At 35.7% G+C, this 22,445-nt stretch overlaps 1 protein-coding gene across 6 annotated transcripts in view; it reads right to left on the bottom strand.

Annotated features, from left to right (window-relative positions):
• Nucleotides 1-22,445, bottom strand: part of WAC (WW domain containing adaptor with coiled-coil) — an 84,078-nt gene that overhangs the window by 14,196 nt on the left and 47,437 nt on the right. For 4 of the 6 annotated variants that reach the window (XM_040248024.1, XM_040248023.1, XM_040248022.1 and 1 more), the window contains exons 4-8: nucleotides 21,593-21,699; nucleotides 17,243-17,358; nucleotides 16,545-16,657; nucleotides 11,898-12,206; nucleotides 262-507 (exon numbers count right to left, since the gene is read on the bottom strand). In XM_040248024.1, the coding sequence (XP_040103958.1) occupies nucleotides 262-507; nucleotides 11,898-12,206; nucleotides 16,545-16,657; nucleotides 17,243-17,358; nucleotides 21,593-21,699 (891 nt within the window). The remainder of the gene's footprint in view (nucleotides 1-261; nucleotides 508-11,897; nucleotides 12,207-16,544; nucleotides 16,658-17,242; nucleotides 17,359-21,592; nucleotides 21,700-22,445) is intronic. The other 2 variants (XM_040248027.1, XM_040248026.1) reach the window with 1 other exon arrangement.

Below are 22,445 nucleotides of genomic sequence, written 5' to 3'. Positions count from 1 at the left end.
AGGAGGCTTTTTGAAATATGTTAAAGACTAAGCGTTTTCTATCAATTTTAGCAAATACTCTTTCTGTTTTCATTTTTTAAAAAAAATTCACCATAAACATTAAGTTAACAGAACAATTATAATTATCTCTGGTAACTACCAGGTACACAGACAAGTCTTGGAGAATATACAGAAAACTATGCTATACTGGGGATTTTACTAATTATGTAATTTTGCACACTGCAAATGAACTTTTGAGAAACTGTTACCATGAAAATTTACCTTCATTTATTTTGGATATGTCCACATTAGAATTATTAAGTTGCAGCGTGGCTTGCAAAGCAGGAAGCAACTGTCTAAGCAGATTTGGGTCCTGAAGTAATGGAGGTATTGGTGACTGTGGAACAGGAGAGACAGGAATTGCTGAAGCGGATGCTGGAGGTGCAGACGTGGGGTTCAGTCCAGAGGCTGAAGATGTGGAAGGAGTTGTGCAAGAGTGTGATACAGACTTGTCTCCTGATGTAGATTCTAAAAACAAAGGAGACGATAAGGCTGAAAACTGTAACTTGTATACTGGAAATTGGAACCAACATCAAACAAGCAAGATCCATGCATGTGCCAGGCACCTAACTCAAGTAATCGCACCAGAGGAGACTCAGGAAATAGTTGGCTGACTAGATATGAGGTAGATATGTCACACGCTGATTTCACAGATGACAAAACTGTACAAAAAAGGCTATGTAACTTGCTTAAAGTCACCAGGGAAAGCAGTGATGCTACCAAACCTGTATCTGAGTTTCAAAGCACCACTCTGCTTATTAGTAATAATGTCTCAAATACATGTACAAGCACATCTTGTTTTATTGCATTTCGCAGTTACTGCCTTTTTCATCTCCCCCAAATAATCGAAGGTTTCCACAGCAACTCTGTATTGCAAGTCTACCCACACATTTTCCCAACAGCACTCTTTTTTAAACTAAGGTACGAATCTTTAAAATACTGGAATACAACTGCTTTACAATAGTGTTGTTTCTGTTGTACACCACTCTGAATCAACCATATATATACTATATACATATATCCCCTCCCTCGAGTTTCCCTCCCACCTACTCCCATCCCCCCCCTCCCAGAGGTTATCACAGATTTTAGTCATAATGCTATCACTACACACTTAACAGACTACAGTATAATGCAGAGGTAACTTTTATATACACCAGGAAGTCAAAGTATTCATTTGTGATACTTGCTTCAGTGTTGTCGTCTAGAACCGAACTCTCAATACCTCCATGGTTCTGTCCTGTATTGACTACACTTCCAAATATGGTTCCATTAAGATATAAAGGGGCAATACAATTCTCCAAGAATTAATTTATATGCATCATAAAGTAAGGTGAAAATGTTCATCACCACGAAAACAGTCTACTTAAATATGAAAATCAGAATAGGCATGATGGTGAGCAACCCCAGAATGGACTAAGGATGTGATAAATAAGAGGAGACTCCTACTCTGAACTTTTATACTTAGCAACTGAGTTTTAGAATTACATACTCCTCTTCTGGAATTAAATATAGAAGGCAATGAACTATCTCTATTTGTATCATTTAAAGGTTATCAGCACTAAAAAAGATTCTTTTAATAGCAAAAAAAAACCCAAAAAAACTCTCACAAAATCCCAACCTCAGTGTTTCAATGTACACACACAAAAGTATAAAACATGAATGAAAAATTATAATCTGAAAGCTGTCATTGCTAATTATTTACATAGATATAAAGTAACTGAAATTAAAATCCCAACAGCATTTTTGGTAGCATTTGAAGAGGTATGGGTTAGTAAGAGCCACAAAACTCTAAGAAAAAGAACATAGCTTGTGAAACCAATTTAAGGCAGATTTAACTTTTATATATACATTTAAGTCTTAAGAAATACTAGAGGAAAACACAGAAAAATAACTTTGATGTGAGGATGCAGAAAATGACAAAGAGCAAAATAATTACACCCAAAGGACTGGTAACCAAAATACTCTAAGGAATTTCTACAAATCAAAGAAACACAAACAATAGAAAAAGGAATGAAAGACATGAAAAGACAATTCACAGAAAAACCCGAATGGCTTAAAAAACAAAAGATCCTCAACTTCACTGATAATCAGGAAAATATATACTAAAAAGCAACAGAATATTCTTTCACATTCATACTGAGAAAAATGTCCAAAAGTCTAAGAACACCAAATACTGATAAGGAGTAACAGAAACAGCATCTCAGGTGGAAGCTAAACTCATACAACTACACTGGAAGATAATTTGGCATTCTCCAGAAAAACTGGAAGTACAGGCACTTCATAGCCCACTTAATTCACCTTAGGTATACACCCTTAGAGAAACTCTAATGTATGTAAATTAGAAGAAAATATTCAATAATTCTTGAAATGGTATTGTGATTTTTTAAAAAATTTAGCACAAAACTAGAAACAAACCATATGTCTACCAACAGGAAAAGGAACACAAACTGGTATTTTTATATCGTCATATTTTATTAATACAGTCACTTTAATGAAGCAAAGAATTAAAAAGAGAAGGTAACAACGTTTATACTAGATTATTCAAGATATCCATACACTCTTACAATCCTGGCAGAAAGGCTGTTTTAATTTCCCCTATAAACCCATTTCCTTAAGATTTTCAAGCTCATATACATTATACAACTGAATTAAGACTGCTACTATGGTATATAAAAGTTTCAGGAACACTGTATTTGAATATCACATTGCTACCTAGTAAGTACAAATCTTTATTTAATTCCAATTCTAGGAACTAAACATTCGTTAATCTTCATGGCCCCAAAGAAGCTGGGAATTAACAGGAAGCTTATCGCAAAATAAGAAAAAACCAAACCTCCTTTTACCAGCCTTTTAACAACACTGCTGTAATGGTCAAAAGAACTAGGGACAATAGCTCTCTAAAATCCAGACTCAGAGCTGCTTTCAGTACATTTCATGTATGTGCTGATCTCTTATGATCCATTTCGGTCTCCACATCTTCATTTTTGTAAGACAAATATTTTCATTTTACAAAGCACACATTTTAAAGGAGGGTCTGTAAGTCTTAGACTGCTTACCATGTTCAGCTTTGCTTTCAAACATTTGTTTGGAATCATAAACAAGTAAAAAGAAACTTGAAGGAAATAAGATCTTTCTTGTGCAAAGTTACTACATTTCATGAGGCAATTCTAGACAACAGCAGCAGTTTTCTCCAGTTCATTATACTTTAAGTTCAGCTTAAGGAATAAACAGTTTAAATATCTTAATGATGTTTAGAATGAAACAAGTTCTATTTTTACTTCCTTTATGAACAATTAAGTCAGTACTTATATCCCTCTGAAATGACCCTTTCGTTGCTTTTACTTAGGTTTTCTTCTGCCTTCAAGGACAGGAGTTGGAGAAGGTGTTGCTTCCACATGTGTTTCAAAGCTGCTAAATCCAGTCTGGAAAAATTAACAGGGGCTCGAAAATTCTTCAGTGTTATTCCTCATTCCAGGAAAAGAACAACACTCCAAAACAGAAAACTAATACACATCACTCTCACAGAGATAATGTAATAATGTAAATAAATGTTTATTTATCCTATGGATACATGTCCTTCACAGTTTTGTAAGAGATTATTGATGAACAGTATGGAAACCAGTTGACACCACTCAGTATTTATAGGAACCTTCAGCAAGTAACATCTCTAAAGGCCAGAAATTCTCTTTTAATTTAAAAGGCCTGATTTTGAGAATGACTTTAGCAGAATTACTCATGAAGTTTAAAAAAAAAAAAAAGATGCCAGAGCTCCACCCCAGTTCTAAAGAACAGAATGGGGGTGGGGGAGTCCAAGAATATGGTAAATTTGCAAGAGTTCTATGGGTGATTCTGTCACGCCTTGTTGGTTATGAAAAAAGAGAGAAAAAAAAAGATATTTAACTTTAAAACAAAAGGAAACAAAATCAAAACAAAATTTAGCACAAACAAGAAATAATGAAGCAAGGGCATGATCAAAGACAGGAGAGCTAAAATGCTTTTTCCAGGTAGGTCTTCAGCATGCTATTTTCCAGCATGCTATATGTTCACACTTTTTTAAACAGCTCCACTCACCCTACTCTTCCTAAAAGACACACCTATACACACCTATACAAATGTCCTCCCAAAGTACATCTTTAACATTTTTAATATTACTTGCCTCAATCTAGAAGTGTAATTGAGCACAAAAGATCATATGTGATAATGAAAACATAAAATGCTACCTGGAAAGGTAGTCTTATCACTAAAATACAGAAGAAAGCTATTGGTTGGGTGCTGCTCCTCTACGTTTGGAATGCCCTAGCACGGGTGTTACTCAGCATCTTCTATCAGATAGCTTATTATCTCTCCCTTTTAGCAGAAAAGGGACTCTTTCAGGAAAAGAAGTTTGTTGTATTTATCTCTGTAACTCTGGTAGCAAAGCAGGATCCAGCACCCAAATGGCATCACCTGTTTCTTGACTGATGCCTGACTCGGCAAGAAAGGCGCAGGTGCATGTGCATGTGGTCCTCTTCCACATAAACATGGGAACCTTCCTAGGTTCAAAGCTTAAAGTGGGGGAGAAAAGCCCAAGATCTCCAAACACAACTGATAAAGCAGACAATGACCAGCTTGCTTTATTTTTCATAAAGCCAAGTAATACTGTATAATCTTAGAAACAAATATAACTTATTTAGACTTAATTCAAAAAATCTGAATCTTAAAAAATAAAGACAAATAATGAATTTAAGAAAATCAATGCAGCATTTTACATTACAAAGCCACTTCAAAAAGCTGTTCTGCTTTTTAACATCAGCCTCTAGTCTCATTCTTTAAATGAGAAACTTTCCAACTTTTCCAAGCATTAATTTTGTAGGTTGCTTTAAGCCTATTTTTTTCAGTTGTTGGCAAAGCAATGGTACCTAGTTTTAGCTCCAGCATCTTTATTGTGTCTGACTTTTTAAGGAAATGTAGCAATGTCATCCTACCATATTTTAAATTTAAAATGAACTAAGTTACTTTCCTAACTGATATTTCAATCATTTGTAATTCTCTAATCAAGTCTTTAATATAAGCCATGGAATAAGTATGTTACCCTTTGATTTTAAATTGGATATATTTGCTTTGATAAAACTGTCTCTTTATGAATTAATCATTTATATTTCCAATTTTTACCAGTAGAGGGAGTAATCTACCAAAGACTAGACCATTCACATAGAAATATCATAACCTAACCTTTCAAGGCTTAAATAATATCCACTCACCTCTAATTATAAATACGCTTTCAAAATACTCAAGACAGCATATACTAAAGTCAAAATTTTCTGACCCATATTTTTCTGGTATGCCAAATAACTCCTCAATCTGCAAAAAGATCTCTAAAGAGATACTGCACTTAAAGAACAGGTACTGACTACATTACTAAATAATTTCCTACAATGTTCTGATAGTTGCTGCAATAATACTGAACAGGACACAGGAACAAAGCTCAAACAACTGATGCAACGAGGGCAGCCTCCATATTCCACTGTGTAGGAATGGTTACACAGGAGGGTTCAACATGGAGAAATAAGGGAAAACAAACTGTACAATAAGAAAAAAAAAAACAAAACACCATGAAATAGCTAGGTGACACCACCTGGTATATAATCTGTGACTTTCCTTTTAATTCATAATTTTAAATCTTATGTCTCTTCATAACTTTTCTAGGCATTTAAAATGTACATAAAAATAAGTATGGTATTGATGTTTTATAACAATTATGCTTTTGCAACTTGGTTTTTAATTCAATCAGGGAAATCATTGATAATACAAAGGATAAACCTACTTTAAAGGTTAACAGATTTTACTTAAGTGACCTCCATAATAACCACCTTACATACTTTTACCAACTGTCATTAATCTTAAGAGTGAAAAAAATGTCATTTTAATTTCCAATACTGAATCGGTAATCTTTCTTTTGAACTTTCATGCTGATAAAATATACAAAATACAATTAATCATTTTAACCATTTCTGGGTTTACAATCCAGTAGTATTAAGTGTATTCACACTGACACACAACCATCGTAATTCACCTGCAGAACTTTTTCATCTTTCCAAACAAATGCTCTAAACAATTAAATAATAGCTCCCCATCTCACAAACCCTAAGGAGGCACAGCTCTAGTTTGTGTTCATGAATTTGTCCATTTGAGGTACCTCATAGAACTGGATCACAATAGTTGTCCTTTTATATCACTGAGCATAAGGTTTTTAAAGTTCATCCGTGCTGCAGTGTGTATCACAATCTTACTACTTTCTAAGGCTGAGTAATACTGCATGTGTGTGTATATATATACACATAACATTCTGTTTACCCTAGGATGGTTTCCGCAATTTGGCTATTGTGAACAGCGCTGTTGTGATCCTTGGTGTACAAATATCCATTTTATTCCATGGCTTTCATTTCTCCTGATTACACTTAAGCAAGAATCATTGGAAGATCCTACGGTAATTTTATGTTTCACCCGTTGAGGAACTGCCAAACTGTATCCCACAGCATCTGTTTTTCAATGTGTATAAAGTGATATTTCACTGTGGTCTGATTTGCTTTCCCTGTTGACTAATGATGCTGAACACCTTTTTATGTGCTTACTGGCCATTAGATTATGTTATCTGGGAAAATGTCTTTCGAACTCCTTTACCCACTTCTGAACTGGGCTGTTCACTTTCTCGTTGAGTCATACTACTGTATATTCAGGATATTAACCCCTAATCAGATGTGACTTAACAAATGCTTCCTTCCACTCCATGGGTGGTCTTTTCACTCTAGAGCGTCCTTTGAGGCAGTTTTTAATTTCGATGAAGTCCAATTTATCTATTTTTTCTTTCTGTTGCCAGTGCTTTCGGTGTCATATCCAAGATATCAGCACCAAATCCAGTGTCAAAGATTTTACCTTGTTTTCTTCCAAGAGTTTTATAGCTTTTATCTCCTAAGTTAAGGCCTTTGTTCCATTTTGAGTAAATTTCTCTAACTATTCTAAAGCAAGACGGGCACTTTAAAATTCCTCTTCTATAACTGCTGGTTCCTATCCTTTGCTCATTTTTCAACTGGATTGTTTTTTTCATACTGCTTTGATGAATTCTTAATGCATCCTTAATGTACTGTGTTTTAAATATGTTCCAAATATTTTCTCCTAATTCGGTATTTGCTTTCAACCTTTGTTTCTTGTATCTCTGTCATAGAGAAGTTTTATGAACTTTTTAAGGCAAATGTGTTGAGTCTGATTTAAAAGATCTTCCTTGACTCTCAAGTTATAAACAAATATTTTCTAATATTCTTTCACCACCAGTATTCCTCTGTCCCACTATTCAAAATGCCATCTTCATTAACGTAATTTTAGTAAACTCACTGACTAATCAGACTAACCACCCCCTCCCCATTAATGTCCCCAGTTATTCAAATATCTGAGTACCTCTATGGCCAATTGATCTAATTTTATATGAATATTTAGTAATCCTAAAAATAGTTTAAAGCAAAGCAAGGAAGGGCTGAATGGTGGCCCACTTAAAACCAGTTATGACCTCCTCTGTGGGCTTACTGCCTTAACATACACTGCAAAGTCTTTGAGTTCATTTTAATTTCACCCAGTCTACAAACATCATCGAACACAAAAAGGAAGTTTAGGTGACTAACTTATACCTCATAGTAAGAATGACTAATCCCTTTCTTATTAGATTAAGACTATAGAAAGTCAAAGTCGCTCAGTTAGGTCCGACACTTCGTGACCCCATGGACTATACAATCCATTAATTCTCTAGGCCAGAATATGGGAGTGGGTAGCCTCTCCCTTCTCCAGGGGATCTTCCCAACCCAGAGATTGAACCCAGGTCTCTCGCACTACAAGGGGATTCTTTACCAGCTGAGGCACAAGACTACAGAACCAGCATGTAACTGACTGACTCTTTAGACATGCTACATTTCCTGAGAAATTACTTAAGACCACTGACTAGGTCTGCTTCTGCAGCTACTGTTTACTTTTAAAACTTATTTTAATAAACTATAACTCAAAATTATTAAATAAGAAATTTTAATCTCTTCTGACTTTGACACTTGTTTGGCCAAATCAAAAAACAAGGACCCATGTCTCCTGCGTATTTTGTCATTTCACAAATCTGGAAAGGAGGGTGAAGTCAGGACCAGTTTAGAATGTTTAATGGCCTACCAATCTGTAAAAATTCAATTTCATCATTTTTTAAGCACAGAGTTTCTCTGTACTTTGTTGTCCAATAAAACAGCTTCATAGCTCCTCCACACTTCTATCCCTCAAGCAAGCACAGACTGATTTGCCTTAGGTTCTTTTTAATGGAAGATACACTGGCATTACACAGATCTAAATCTATTTCTGGTTTCTTTAATTAGATCACAACATATGTAACACTTCTTCTCCAAATACATTTTTAAACCATGACCAAGGCAGGTGCTTCCCCAGCTCTCAACAGCACATAACCATTCTTTCAGTTATTTATTCACATATCACAAATACCGACTGCCTATTCTAGGGATATAGAAGTGGTCAGGACAGAGATCCTGGTCTTATACTCTTTATTAGAGCATTCTATTGCTGACACCCTTAAAATACAGCTTTTTAGCACTTAAGACCAAGACCCATCTTATATGAACCATCAACCTCTTAATTATTTGTTAAGGAAAATCCAAACAAGGAAATCACTATGTTGATGAGAAAGAGTCAACAGAAAGGTTAACTGAAATAACAGATGTCTCAATTGAGGGAAAAAAATGTATTTGAAATTAATGGACCTTTTTATAAATTTATAGATTAACTGGAAAACAATCTGAAAGATCCAAATTGTTACACAATTTATTTAAGGGAATAATATTGTTTCAATTCACATGCAAGGGGAAATACTATTTTCCTTATATACACAGGCAATTCCAAGGTAATCAGGTTCCTTCCTAGAAGCTTAAAATTATATGTAAAATTCTCACATAAAGTTTGTGATCAGCAAAGACACTCTGTAGAATTTAAATATGAATTGGTTTGTAATCTCTTTGATGGCATACAATTTTATGGGAAGAACATGGATTTTGGAGAAACCGCATCTTATACAATGTTTGCTGCTGCTGCTGCTAAATCGCTTCAGTCGTGTCCGACTCTGTGCGACCCCATAGACGGCAGCCCACCAGGCTCCTCCATCCCTGGGATTCTCCAGGCAAGAACACTGGAGTGGGTTGCCATTTCCTTCTCCAATGCATGAAAGTGAAAAGTGAAAGTGAAGTCCCTCAGCCGTGTCTGACCCTCAGCAACCCCATGCATTGCAGCCTTCCAGGCTCCTCCGTCCATGGGATTTTCCAGGCAAGAGTTAGTGGAGTGGGGTGCCATTGCCTTAGACTTCCGCAATGTTCAAGCTTTTCATATCTAACAGACAATTCTTTTCCTCACAATATTGTTTTAAAGAATAAACTGTATACAAAATATTTAGCACCAAACTAGGTATACAGTTTACTTTTTATTACGTTAAGTTTCTCAGGAATGGTGCTTGAAGCTTTGAAGGAGGGCAGGGAGTGAAAAAAGTACAAAAAGCAATAAATCATAATGTCTAACCCTACATAGGACAGTCTAATTGAAGGAACTAAAATAATAAAGTTGTAAGTGCAATAACAGACCAAAAGAAAAGTGTTTGAGAGGTTAACTGACACTGAGAACAGAAGGACATCATAGCTGGCTCTGAAAAAAAGAGTCCTGAGTTCAACAGAATGGGAATGGAAGAAAGAATATATCCTTTTCAGCAAAGGATCAAGCCATGATCTAAAAAGAAGTACAAGTTTTTAGCAGATGAATTACATATAGAATGTAAGAGTAAAATACTGGAGATCGAGCTAGTTAAGACAGACGCAATCAGACTGTCAAGGACTTGCTATTGTCTTATTGAGAAGTATGAACTTTGATCCTTTGGGAAAAACCACTAGAAAATTTTAAGCCAAGAAAAGAACATAACCCAGTATAATGATGTCACTGCTAAGTGCACAGACTGGGTAGAAGGAAGCACAGCACTTATCAGAGGTTATTTCAAGAGCCATGATCTGAGTCTCATGGCACTGGCAGTAGCAAGAGGAAGGACATACATGAATAAAATCTGGAAGAATCCAAGAGTTGTTGATGGATGGGTAGGGGTAGAAGGGCAAGAATGTTAAAGAACACGGAGTAGTTGGGAGGATAGTGTTATCGCTGAGAACCTACAAATTAGGGGAAAGGGAGGCATTTGGTACACATTAACTTCTGGATACCAACTACTTAGATAAGGAAGCAGACATGTGAGTGAGTTAGAAAGAAAGATTTGGGAGTCACTTATGTAGACAAAGTAGTCCTAAGAATTGCCAGCCAGCAAATGAGAACATGTTAAGGGGGGGAAGAAAAAAGAAAAACAACACAGTAAGAGACTAAACTCTATTGACATTTAAGGAGCGAGAAGAGAAAAGTGGGGAAATTAAAGAGCAGCAGTATTCTAGAAGTCAGGGGAGAAAAGAATTCCAAGATGAAGGTAAGAGCTGAAAAAAAGGCTATTAAATGAACAAGAGGTAAAATGAGATAAATACCAAAGATCTTTTTTAAGGCCAAAGGATTTTTTTTTTTTCAAACCGAGAAAGGCTTTTAAAAATAAAATGTTCTGTAAACAAAATAAAACGGACAAAACTGGAAAATCAAACTTCCTTTAGAAAGTACTACTAACTAACAATTAATACATTAAAATCAGATTTTCTAAGAAATTCTCTTTTGGAAATTTAGTTCTGCATCAGGGCAAATGTAACTTGTACAATGAATTCTAATACACCATCTTTGGGGAATTTGACAACATTTGGAATATCCTGTTTATGTACTATGCACTATATGATAAAGCATGGTTTAATAATGTGCAAAAACTGCTACAGGGGAAATTGAAACAACATACATAAAAGGAGAAGAAACTAGAAGCGAAAGAAACCCAAATACTTAAATCCTTTGTCAACAAGTTAAGTCAGTGTGAAACAGTGCGCCAGATATTACAGTAAAAGCTTGAACACTCAATAGGTCCATGTCACATCTCCTAAACCCAAAGGAAAGAAAAATTCCTCAACAGTTAACTGACGCTAATCTGCTAATGAGTCTACTCATTAGAGTGATCTGTTTACTTAATGCCTTTAAATTTCCTTAGTTTCATAAAACAGTGTTAAGTCTGGGACCGTGACTGGTCTATGCAAATATGCTTATCCCATCACCGTGCTTCCCATTATCCATCATCTCCCAATTTTTTTCCTAACTTTTTTGAACATATTATGGTTATTAGCACAGAACTGGAATTTGGGTTGCCAATTTTAACCTCTACTCTTTCAACTGAGTCCTAATTCAGACAGACGTAAGACTCCTTATCTTATGGCCCATAACTCAGCTGTCTAATTCACAAACTGAAACCAACAGTTGCATGTTACGTGGAAATGACAAGTTTTTAAATGTCTCTCTTCATATTAAATTTTAAGTGAAAACAGACAATTTCTAGACTAAATCATGAAGACAATTATCACAGAACACCCAAAATTACTTGTATACACGTGTGATGGGACACTCATTTAGCTTTAATAAGTTGTTTTATCCATTACTGTTAAAAATTAAGCACTTGACTTCACAGTGTTAAATGTAAAACCAGTTCTGAGGCTCCACAATTAAAATTAAAGAGAAAAAAACTAATTACAGCTAACTCAAGATCTAATCTATGCAGTAACATTCTAAAAGACTTTTAAATGAATTTATAATTCAGAGTCTCACTGAAGCTGACGGAAATAATGTCATATAATCAGAAACTCACACTACAGTTCAACGTGCAGCATCTAGTAATAACGGCATACCTTTTCTTTCTGTTCTCTGAGCAGGGACAGAAGATGTGGGTGTAGGCAGTTTTGATAAGGTAGATGCTCCATTAGCATCAAATGATTTCTTTGGCTGGTGATCAGACTGTAGCGTAAATGGACTAGAAGGAACAGTGCTTGGGGCAGCAGTTGGATGAACCACTGGTTTGATGGGGTGCTGTACTGGCGTAGAGCTACTGTGAGTCTCTGCTCTTGGCAGTCTGTAGTCTCTGTCATTGTGTCTGCTTGTCTGAGACAAAATATTCTGTGGGAGCAAACTACTGGCATCACTGGAATGCTTGTCTTCCACTTTAGTTCAGAGTTCGGAAAAAGAGATGTCGGAATGACGGAAGGGGGAAGAAAAAAGATTACGTTAGAATCCTGTCTTTAACATCAGCTAATTTAGCAACATACTTGTACTTACATCTTTTCTATAAAACTGCAAGCCCAGTTAGTGTCTGCAGTTTTACCACTAGCATATAAACATCCAAATACTGGAAGAGGAATTTCAGATCGACTATAAATATTAATTCTGTAGTCAGATTTCAAGTGGGCTACTAGTTTGGGGGGATTCTTTAGAACCACACCATAGTTCAAACAGAACATTTTTTAAAAAGATCAATATATGGATTTATAACATTTCAATCAAATTAAAAAAAAATTTAAAAACAGAAAAAGCAAATGATCCATTCTTTTTAAATATGGATCTTGGCTCTAATAATTGACTGTATCATCCACAGTGGTTCAATTGCAAAGCATTATTACTTTGTTAGCCTGATTTTTCTGAATACTGAAGCAGCTAACTAGTGGGCTCTAAAGTTGTTGGTACTAGGGCTAAAACAACCTCATTTAGGGATGGCTGAATTTGTGAAGAACTCTGCATTCATTAAGTAAATCATTTTAAAAATGCTAACAAATACCAGAATTAGTTATAAAATAAAGTTATAGATAATGCTATCTGAAAATAGAAGCCTTACATCTGCAGCAAAGTCAGAAAAATATACTTAGGTATGTTAAAAACAGATTCTCTTCCAACTTAAAGCCACAAAAATAAATTTTAAACTCAAAATACTTTTGCTTCTGCAAAATAAGTACAAAAGGAAAATCTGAACAATCACAGTTAAAGAAAATTTATATTTATCAAAAATTCTCCAGCCTAAATTACAGTAGTCTCCCCAGTAACTGAAGGATGAAAGCAACTTCCATGTAGAAAAACATCTTAAGATTCAAGCACGTGATTACCAAAGGATGCCCTCCCTGTTGAATGCAGTGTTATTTTTTTCCAATTCATGGTTCCTCCAAGTCTAGAGACCACAAGAGCACAAAGAAGGAAGTATGCTTAAACTACAAGTCAGTTTTCAAGTTGGCAATGTACACTGTCTAACATTATAGCCAAACAAAAGGTACTGGGTATAGTACTGGATACTGTCAAAAAAAAAACTTTAGTCATTACCAAAACAAGGTCTTTTGACTTGAAGACTTAATGAAAATCAGGGTTACAAAGGATGCATTTATTACTGTACCAGAAAAATAAACAGACTGAGCTGCCACAGCAGATCACAAACATCTACTCCCTGATATTAACTTCAGTAAATTATCAAGTTGAGTGCACATACAACTTAATTTATTCTAGAGTTTCTTCCTGAAAGTAACACTACCACAAGCTTTTAGAGACAGATTTAACAGTTAAAAAAAAAAAAAAAAAACATGCCCAGTTCCCATCAACCTTGTCACTTTCCTCATGAAGTAAATTCCCTTTGTTTTGTATGACTACAGCCAAAATGTATCAAGTATTCAGATGAAAATTAAAGATACTTCTCACATGTGTGAACTTTGGGGGTGATGAGCAGATGAAAATGCTATGGCCCCAACAGCTTTCTATTACTCACAACTCAAGACGAAACACGGTTAAAGTGACTTGATCTGCACATCCCCACAACAAGAACACTAAGCATGTGCCTGGAGACACTTCTGGTTGTCACGACTGGGGCGAGGAGAGGAGTGCTACTGGGATCTTATGTGTGGAGGTGGGAACAAGCTCTACATTCTACAACAGAGGACAGAATCCACCAAGAATGACCTGACCCAGAATGTCAGTGTCACTGTTGAAGAACACCAACTTAAAGTTTCCCTAACCACAGAGCAATCACTCTACGAGGCACAGATTAAAGATTAAAAATCAAACAAAACACAATACAACCACATCAGTGCAATTACAGTAGCAGTGGTATCAAATTTAAAATTTCACCTATACAACTTCAGTGTCAAATTGTGGATTATTTGCAACACTGCCAAAAAACCCAAAACCCAAAAATGCTCTTAAAAATCCTTTCTTCTATCTTTCTCTCTTTACATGTAAAATGTTCCCAATCCTTCTGGCTCCCTGCTCCACACCTCTTTAGTGGGCTGTTAGGAAGAACAAAGCTTTAAGTGCCACCTTACATGCATACCAATGTACCAGACACAAAGGAAACTCTCCCAGCAGTTTTTGGTAGACAAAGTTAAGTACTTCAAAGGCTTAGTAACTATTACTCTCACACCAGGTACAGTCAGTTGACCAATAAAAAAAAAAGTAGTAGCAGCAATACAGCTAAAATCCTTTCTCAAACATTATTTAAAATTCAAAAAGTGTAATATATGACTACATTTCAACAAAAACAGAGACCCACTCTCCTCTACACTTCCAGGAATTTAACTAAGAAGTAATCAGGTAAATGGGCAAACAGGAATAGCAGCACTGTTTACTGTAGGAAAAAGCTGAAAACCACACCAGTCTCCACAGAAAGAGGATTATCTATTGGACATGAGCATGTCCAAAAAAGGGAACAGCATGCAGTCAACATAATAAAATTATAAAATGACAAGCAAACATATGTTTGGAAAAAAAAATTTTTTTGGCAGTGCCTTAAGTCATCCAGAATCATAATTCCTCAACCAGCAATCAAACCCCCGCTCCCTGCAGTGGAAGCATGAGTCTTAACCTCTGGATCTCCTGGCAAGTCCTATATCCTTGAAACATTATTGAGTAGAAGAAAAGGTTAAGAACAGCAACATAATCTGATTTTGATATAAAATACATACACATGTAGTTTTTATATACTATTATATGCAGCTAGAAAAAAAGTTTATGTCAAGTGTTCCTGAATCATGAGATTAAAATATTTTCCCTCTTTCATTTTTAGTAACAAACATATCTAACTTCTGAAATCATAAAGAAGAAAAACTTACTTCACTTCTGAAAGTAAAAACAAGACAGAGATAATTTAAAAATACAACTATGGTTTTATTTTCTTAAAGATATTTTTTAAGCAGACAAAACTTGTATTTTCACTTCTGTCAACATTTCTATCAGATCTCTAATTACCCTCAAGAGTGGACAAGTGCCTAGGTTATTTTGGAAGGGACAGACACACTAGACGGTAATCTTTTCCTCTCTGGGAATCACCAGCCTTTTATGTGGAGAGGCCTGCCCTAACAACTAAAATACGTTTATCTTTGCACCCAACTAGCCACTCTTCCCGGATACCCATAATTTATTCAAGAGGACCACAAGCTGGGCACTATGTATTTTTTTAATCTGGAAGGAAAAGCCACTCATTTTTAATTATTCACCAAAAGTCAGTTACTTAAGTAAAATGAGACTACAACCAAAGTCTTCTGTATCAAAATACAATATTCTTAACTTCTTAGAGTACCTTAAACCATTTTTATTTTCTAAAACTCAAGTACAATTTAATATAACAAATTTAATGTTTCTAGAAACACATTTTAAACATTCAGCCCTACAGAACTATATTATGTTTCACCTTAAATAATTTTTCCCATCAAAAGTTCAATATCCTTTATTGGGACCAAATATATCCCTACTTTTTTGAGTTACAGAATGAGAATTCAAATATGCTTAAGTCTAAGAATTTCCAAAACACATCTTAAAATTCTCAAAACTTGATAAAGAGCCTAAGAATTCTATGTGGCATTTAAATTTTATTCTGGGCAAGACAAGTCACTGGGAATAGAACATATGTGGTAAAATCTTTAAATTCAAACTTTACTTGAATTAAAAAAATAAATTTGTTACCTATATTGTTCAACTTGGACAAAATCTGACCTTAAGAGAACATGAAGGTATGCCCACAGTACCGAGATAGCACATAGATCTATGATCATTATGAAACCATTTCCAAATACAAGGATAAACAAGTTTCTCACTGCCAACACAAAAACAGGCACTTCATGTCACTATCTGTGTACCTTTGATTTAACTATTAGATTGAAATCCAGGAAGGTTTGCAGTGTCCAGTTTAAATGGGGGGAGGGGGATGTTGCGGCGGCTCCTGTTTTAAGAAGTTAATCCACAACATAAAATTTTACTTTTTAACCAACTCAGTGGCATCATAGCCATTATGAGTAGTGATGAATACACAGGTGTATTCATTCTACTATGTACTATTCTATTATATACTCTTTCCCTTTTCAAGAAACAAAATAACATAGGTTACAAGGACAGATCCAGCATAAAAGAAAAAACCTGTTATGTTTCTAACTATTTTACATTATAAGTGGCGATGCACATATATCCATAAAGTAAACAAACTACTGGAATGAATCAAACACTACATTAGTTCAAAGAAAAAAATTAATACTTACTTCCGCTGGCAAACCCACTAGTGGCTGTTGCTTGCATCACCTCTCTTCTGTAATCTCTATCTTTTGGAAAGCTATTAACTGCCATCTTGTTTGCTTCTTTTTGTCTCTGTTCTCTAAAAATAAAAGATAAATCCATAAAAATTATAACAGATACAACGAATCTACACAACACTTCTGGTCAAATGCTTAAGGAAACAGTACATGGAACATCAAAGAACAAGGCAGTGATGTCATGTAACTGGTGTGGGACCTGGGACACAGCACAACAGTAGTGCTTCCCACTGATGGCAACATTACACTGATTATTTACATGCCATGAACCCTACAACTCAACACGGTAACAATAATTCTACATTCTACATGAGGGAAACACTGTCCTATAAGATGAAGATTTCTAATACAAATTATAGAAAAGAAGTTACTTACTCTTAACTTTACATTTAACGTTAAATGTAGATCAATATGTTTTAAAATTAAATATACTGTTTACAAGAACCTTGTGGACAGCTGCTCATCTGTCCTAGTTTTTAGGTTTTTTAAGAGAAATTATGGAAAACACAGACAATGGTCAACATTTTAATTAAGAAGAGAAGTGATGAATAGCACACTAAGAAACCTAAATTTAGAGTGTTTAGCACCCTAAAATGTTAGCCTGTAGAATCAAGGATAAGAAATACTGTTCAATTAAGCACAAATACCTCTCAAGCCACTCTTTTGGTTTTTCCCATTGTGAAACTTCCGTTCGACAATTGTAGTAGTATTTTTTCCCAGAAGAGCTAATATGCTCAGACCAGTCATCTGCAGAATCATAAGGCTTTAAAAAAAATTAGAAAATGTTAATGTAATTTAATCATTTGATATATCAAGAATGTAAATGGTTTTACCCAAACACGGGGAAAAGACCTGAGACAAAGGTGCCCTGAGATGGAATCATCTGCATGTACACTTTAGGAGCTCTTAGTCTAAGAAAACCTTCAACTGTAACAATGGAACACTCCACTCCATATAGTATCAAATTAAACAGTTCAGTATCTTTACTAGGTACAAGAAGAAAGACATGAAATTAACATCATGCTGACCTTAGAAAAGCATTACAAAACACCCATTACCACAATTTTAACTGATGAAGTCTAGTCACACAGAGAATCCACTCTCAACTGACTGGCTTGATGGCATGAGAGCACATCAGTTCTGAACACTTTAAGGCACAACAGTAATCAGTGTAACAGAGAACAACCTGCTTGTATTCACTGTTACTTAGTGGAGGATAAAAGCACACCCAAAAAAGCTTCAGTATAAACACATTAAAAGCTACGAATTTGCTCCAGCTTCACAATCCACAAGACATGTCAAGTATTAACTGAACTTGTCTCACACAACATACAGCATCAGCAGCAGAGCACTCATTTTCCCAGAACTAAAATTGGTCTTAATTCTCAGATACAGTCTCTTGCTGGTCATTTCATAGACACTGTAAAATTATCATGAAATTAAAAATTACCTGGAAGGCCCAGTGCTCATGGAACTAATCTCAACAATGTAATGCCTGCACTAGCTCCAGGAAATCTGGTAGAAATCCTAGAATTACATGAATTTATTGATAACTGTTTACCAAGGAGCTTTGAGATTAAAATGAAGCAAGGGTTATACTTTGGGAGTTCATCCTTCTTCCTTGCTCACCACTGTGCAGAGGGGCACAATTTGAACACTTCAGGAAATGAATTCTTATGCACTGCCTATTTAGCTTGAATTCAGCACATAGGAACAAGCTAAGAGAACATGTCCATACATCACAAAACTAATGGAGTGATAGAAAAGATCAAAACTCAGGTTTCTGGGTACCTATTATTTCCACTAAATCAACACCAATTTTGAAAATGTCACAACAATTTTGAGCATAGCTGAAGAAACACTGCAGATTCTGCTCTCAGGCTATTTCAAAATTGTGAAGCTGCTAGAAATCAGCCCAGTGCTTCCAAACCTCTAGAGATCAGGGAAGAGTTAATTCTCAACACCCTACCCGACTCTAGCCAGGAGAAGGCTTCCACCAGGCTGCAGGAACCCAATCCAGAAGGCAAAACTCAAAAGGGTTCTTCTCTACCATCTACCACCCCTAGATCTAAATTATTATGCCAACAAAGCCCTCTATGGATGTATCTGCAAGATTTGGTTTGCTGGGCAGGTGATTACATGAGATTACTAGTTCCGTCTAAAGATGCTGAAGGAGATTTGGTCTAAAGGCCGACAGAGGACATCAGAGTAGAACAGAGAGGTCTAAGCCAGTGAGTGCTCTTCAAAATTGATGGTTATGCAAACTGACCTGTCCTGGAGGAGACAAGGAACTTGCATCAGAATATATATATAAACACACTGCTTCCCAAGCCAAAGGTCTTGCTTTAAAAAACAAACATATACCATAGCTCAACTAAAGAGTGTATTTAATGACAACTAATTTCCATTGTGGCACAACCTGCAGGACAGTGAGTTAAAAGTTCACAGACCAGAAGCTTGAAGAGCATGGGTCTATCAAATCCTAGGTTAGTACAAGTCAGTATCTTACTTAACACAATGTGCTCCAGGGTACAGCATTACAGTCACATACTAGTAATTTAAGTTCATCTTCTCCACCCTATTTCTATCCCCCAAAACAGGTTAAGGAAGGAACCTTTTAAAGAAACAAGGAAATTACTTAAATGCTGATATGGAAAAGCAGGTGTTAAATGTTCTTCCCATTGTATTATTTTCCACTTTGCTGAGGTGTGATTGACAAATATAATTGTAAGATATTTTATTTAACCTGGGTTAAAATAATGTGTTTTTTTTTTAACCCGGGCTACCTAATATTCATCGGTGCGTCTCTTTCATTACAAAAATATTAATGAATGGTGATTTTATATTTTACTTTACTACTCAAAAAAAGTCCATCAGAAGTGATTTTAAGACACAGTTGGAAAGTAACCTTCAGATTACTTCAGATTACTAATGTTCAAAAGCCAGCTTCTCAGGTGACGTTAAACTCAGTTTGTAAAAAAATGCCATGCCCACTGGGTAAATTATGATGAAAAAGACCACCACTTGAAGGTTAATTATATACCTAGAGTTGAAATTTACAGAAAGGGGAACCTTGATTCTAAAAACACATGACATTTAATCCCTGTTCTGTTGTCACTCACATAATGAAATCCCCTGACACCCTTTACAATCTGGATGTTGCAAACTTTCTGATGCCTATTATTTATGCTGATTTCATTACGCCAATCTATTTCCTGAAAATCAAGATAATCAGAAACCGTTTTTCCTGAATAAAGAATTTTTTTTCACCAAAACATGTCCACATGGCCCGCCTCTGTCCTAACAGCAGATGAATACAAAATCTAAATAGTGATGAAGGGAACATGAAGTTAGTGCTAGACTGTTAAATTAATGGGGTTATTTTTCCAAAAATGGATACTCATTGTAAAATATTCAGTATATTTCTTAGTGAAAATGATTCAGCAGAACCAGTGTGCTGGTAACACCTGTGAAAGTTTATCAAGCTGCTATTTGGATCTCAATACCATCTTTCTATGCTCTGTGATGCTAAGGCTGGGACAATGCAAATTACATTCTATTCAGCCAGCTGGCTCTCTGTTAAGTCTGCCAATACCAGACATTAGAGGACTGAAGGGCCAGAGAAAGCAGCCACAGCGGATCCCAGTTTCCAGCTCTCAATCCAGAATCAGAAACTTTCATTATATCCCTCAGAGAACTGTGCCGGGCTCCTCCTCTGAGCAATTAGGTTCTGATAACCCCCAACCTCTTCCTTTTGTTTCCAGTCCTCAGGGGTAATCACTATCTATGCTACTTGTTGTTGTGTTTGAAATTCTATGTGCTAAAATAACCAGTATGATTTGTTTTCACGAATAGACCCTAATACTTAAAACTAAGCAAAGTTTTTTTTTTAATGAAAATCATTGATGTCCCAATTTTCTCTGGAAATGTATTAATCACACTGATTCAGCAAGAGACAAAAAATAATAAACCCCAAGAGTTTTCAATACCACTTAAGGTACGATAACCACCTGAATGCCTGCAGGATTCAACCAATACTTCCCTGGCCTTTCAGTTAGTTGTCCTTTTGTCCTTCCTGTAATGGATTTTCCACACTGCTATCAGATGCTTTTTAAAGTGCAAATACAGCACTTCCCTGACTAGGCCCTTGAGGAGCTCTCCACTGCCTTGACATACAGTCCACAATCCCTGGGAAGCAGAAAAGGCTGTGTCATCTGGCCCCATTCTCTCTGTAACCTGAGCTCCTACCATTTCTCCATACCAGCAAAACCTGTGTTCTCCAAACAAAGTGCTTTTTCACACTTCTATGTCTTTGTAGGTGCTGTTCCTTTCCATGCTACACAAATTCCAGATCTCTTCCACTACATGGGTTACAGTCAGCCTGTTGGCCAGCAGAGTCTCTTCATCCAGGCTCAGCCCCGTCTTGAGGGCTCCCCCAGGACCTTAACATGCACTGATCTAATGGTTTACCGACCTATAGTCAGTCTCCGTATTTTTTTTGTCCTATACATCAAAAATCTAGCATCTGCTTGGAAAGTTGAAATCTTATTTTTGCATGAATGTATTAGAACTTTCATTTGAATCCTAACTTTAAAAAGTTCAAACTACTTCATTTTTAGAAAAACGTACAGTCTCTCACTGGGTTTCATGTCTTTCAGGACTGAGACCTCTATTATCACTAACGTTTTGTAGGGTATATAATATATAGTAGATACTCTACTTCCAGATTTTAAAAACAGAAGTTTATGACAAAAAAAAAGCTCAAGTCAAGACACAAGTTTCACAATCTGAAGTTCTTTGTATCTCAAGTATCACAACGGAAAATTTTGCTCCACAAAAGGATGTTGATGAAACAATATCAAGATGGCATATTCAGACTATCCTCAGTATTAATATTAAAGCTAGCTCATTAGTTCAGGTGCATTAAGATCAACTTTGATTTTTTAAAATTTTGCAACATATTCAAAAAACAAAAATGCAAACATTTATATACTTACTGCATCTGAAGTTTTGCTTGGATTATTGCTTGGATTAGAAGAATGTGAATTTGAACTATGAAGAGCACTGTGGTTGTGTGAATTTTCTTGGGGAGAGTAACTGGTCCCTTTAAAAAATAAAAAGCAAAGAGAATTTTAAGTCATAGCTGACGTTTATACTGGGCTGTCATACTACAGATATATCACTAATTCATCATTGCAAACCTGAATTTTTATAATTTCCAGCAAACTGTAGTTATTTTTTTTAATTTAAAGTTGTATTAAAGACACAACATATTTAAAAAAAAGGCCAAAATTTCCACTAATGAGACAACAAAAGTGACAATTACCCAATTATCCACTGTCCATGGAATTCTCCAGGCAAGAACAGTGGGCTGGGTTGCCATTCCCTTCCCCAGGGGATCTACCTAACCCAGGGATCAAACCCAGGTTTCCTGTATTGCAGGCAGATTCTTTACCATCTGAGCCACCAGGGAAGCCTCAATTATCCAGTAAGTTTTTGCAATTACTTTCCAACTTCTTTAACAGTTTCCACACTTGCTCTTTCAAGTTTTGACAAATTTTAACTAAAACAGTATAAAGTTTTCAAAAAGTTAAGTTTCAGGGAAAGTGCTTGCTTTCAAGACGATGAAAATGACATCATATCTCCTCACAACAGGACCAGTTACTTTAAAGTAATTCATGAATTTTATGAACCATGACCATCAGGGATGCCAGTTTTATCTTAAGAAAAGCCAAGATCTAAAAATCCAGACTTGATTAGTAATACAAAAGCTCCAATACCAAAGTCTAATTGTTAGTATTTCAGTTTCATTCCATGAATTGTTCATCATAAAGGTAACATAATTCAACT

This window comes from Oryx dammah, unplaced genomic scaffold (genome assembly GCF_014754425.2).
Source record: "Oryx dammah isolate SB20612 unplaced genomic scaffold, SCBI_Odam_1.1 HiC_scaffold_10, whole genome shotgun sequence".
NCBI classification, from domain to species: Eukaryota; Metazoa; Chordata; class Mammalia; order Artiodactyla; family Bovidae; genus Oryx; species Oryx dammah.
This window is presented reverse-complemented; position numbering and strand designations above follow the sequence as displayed.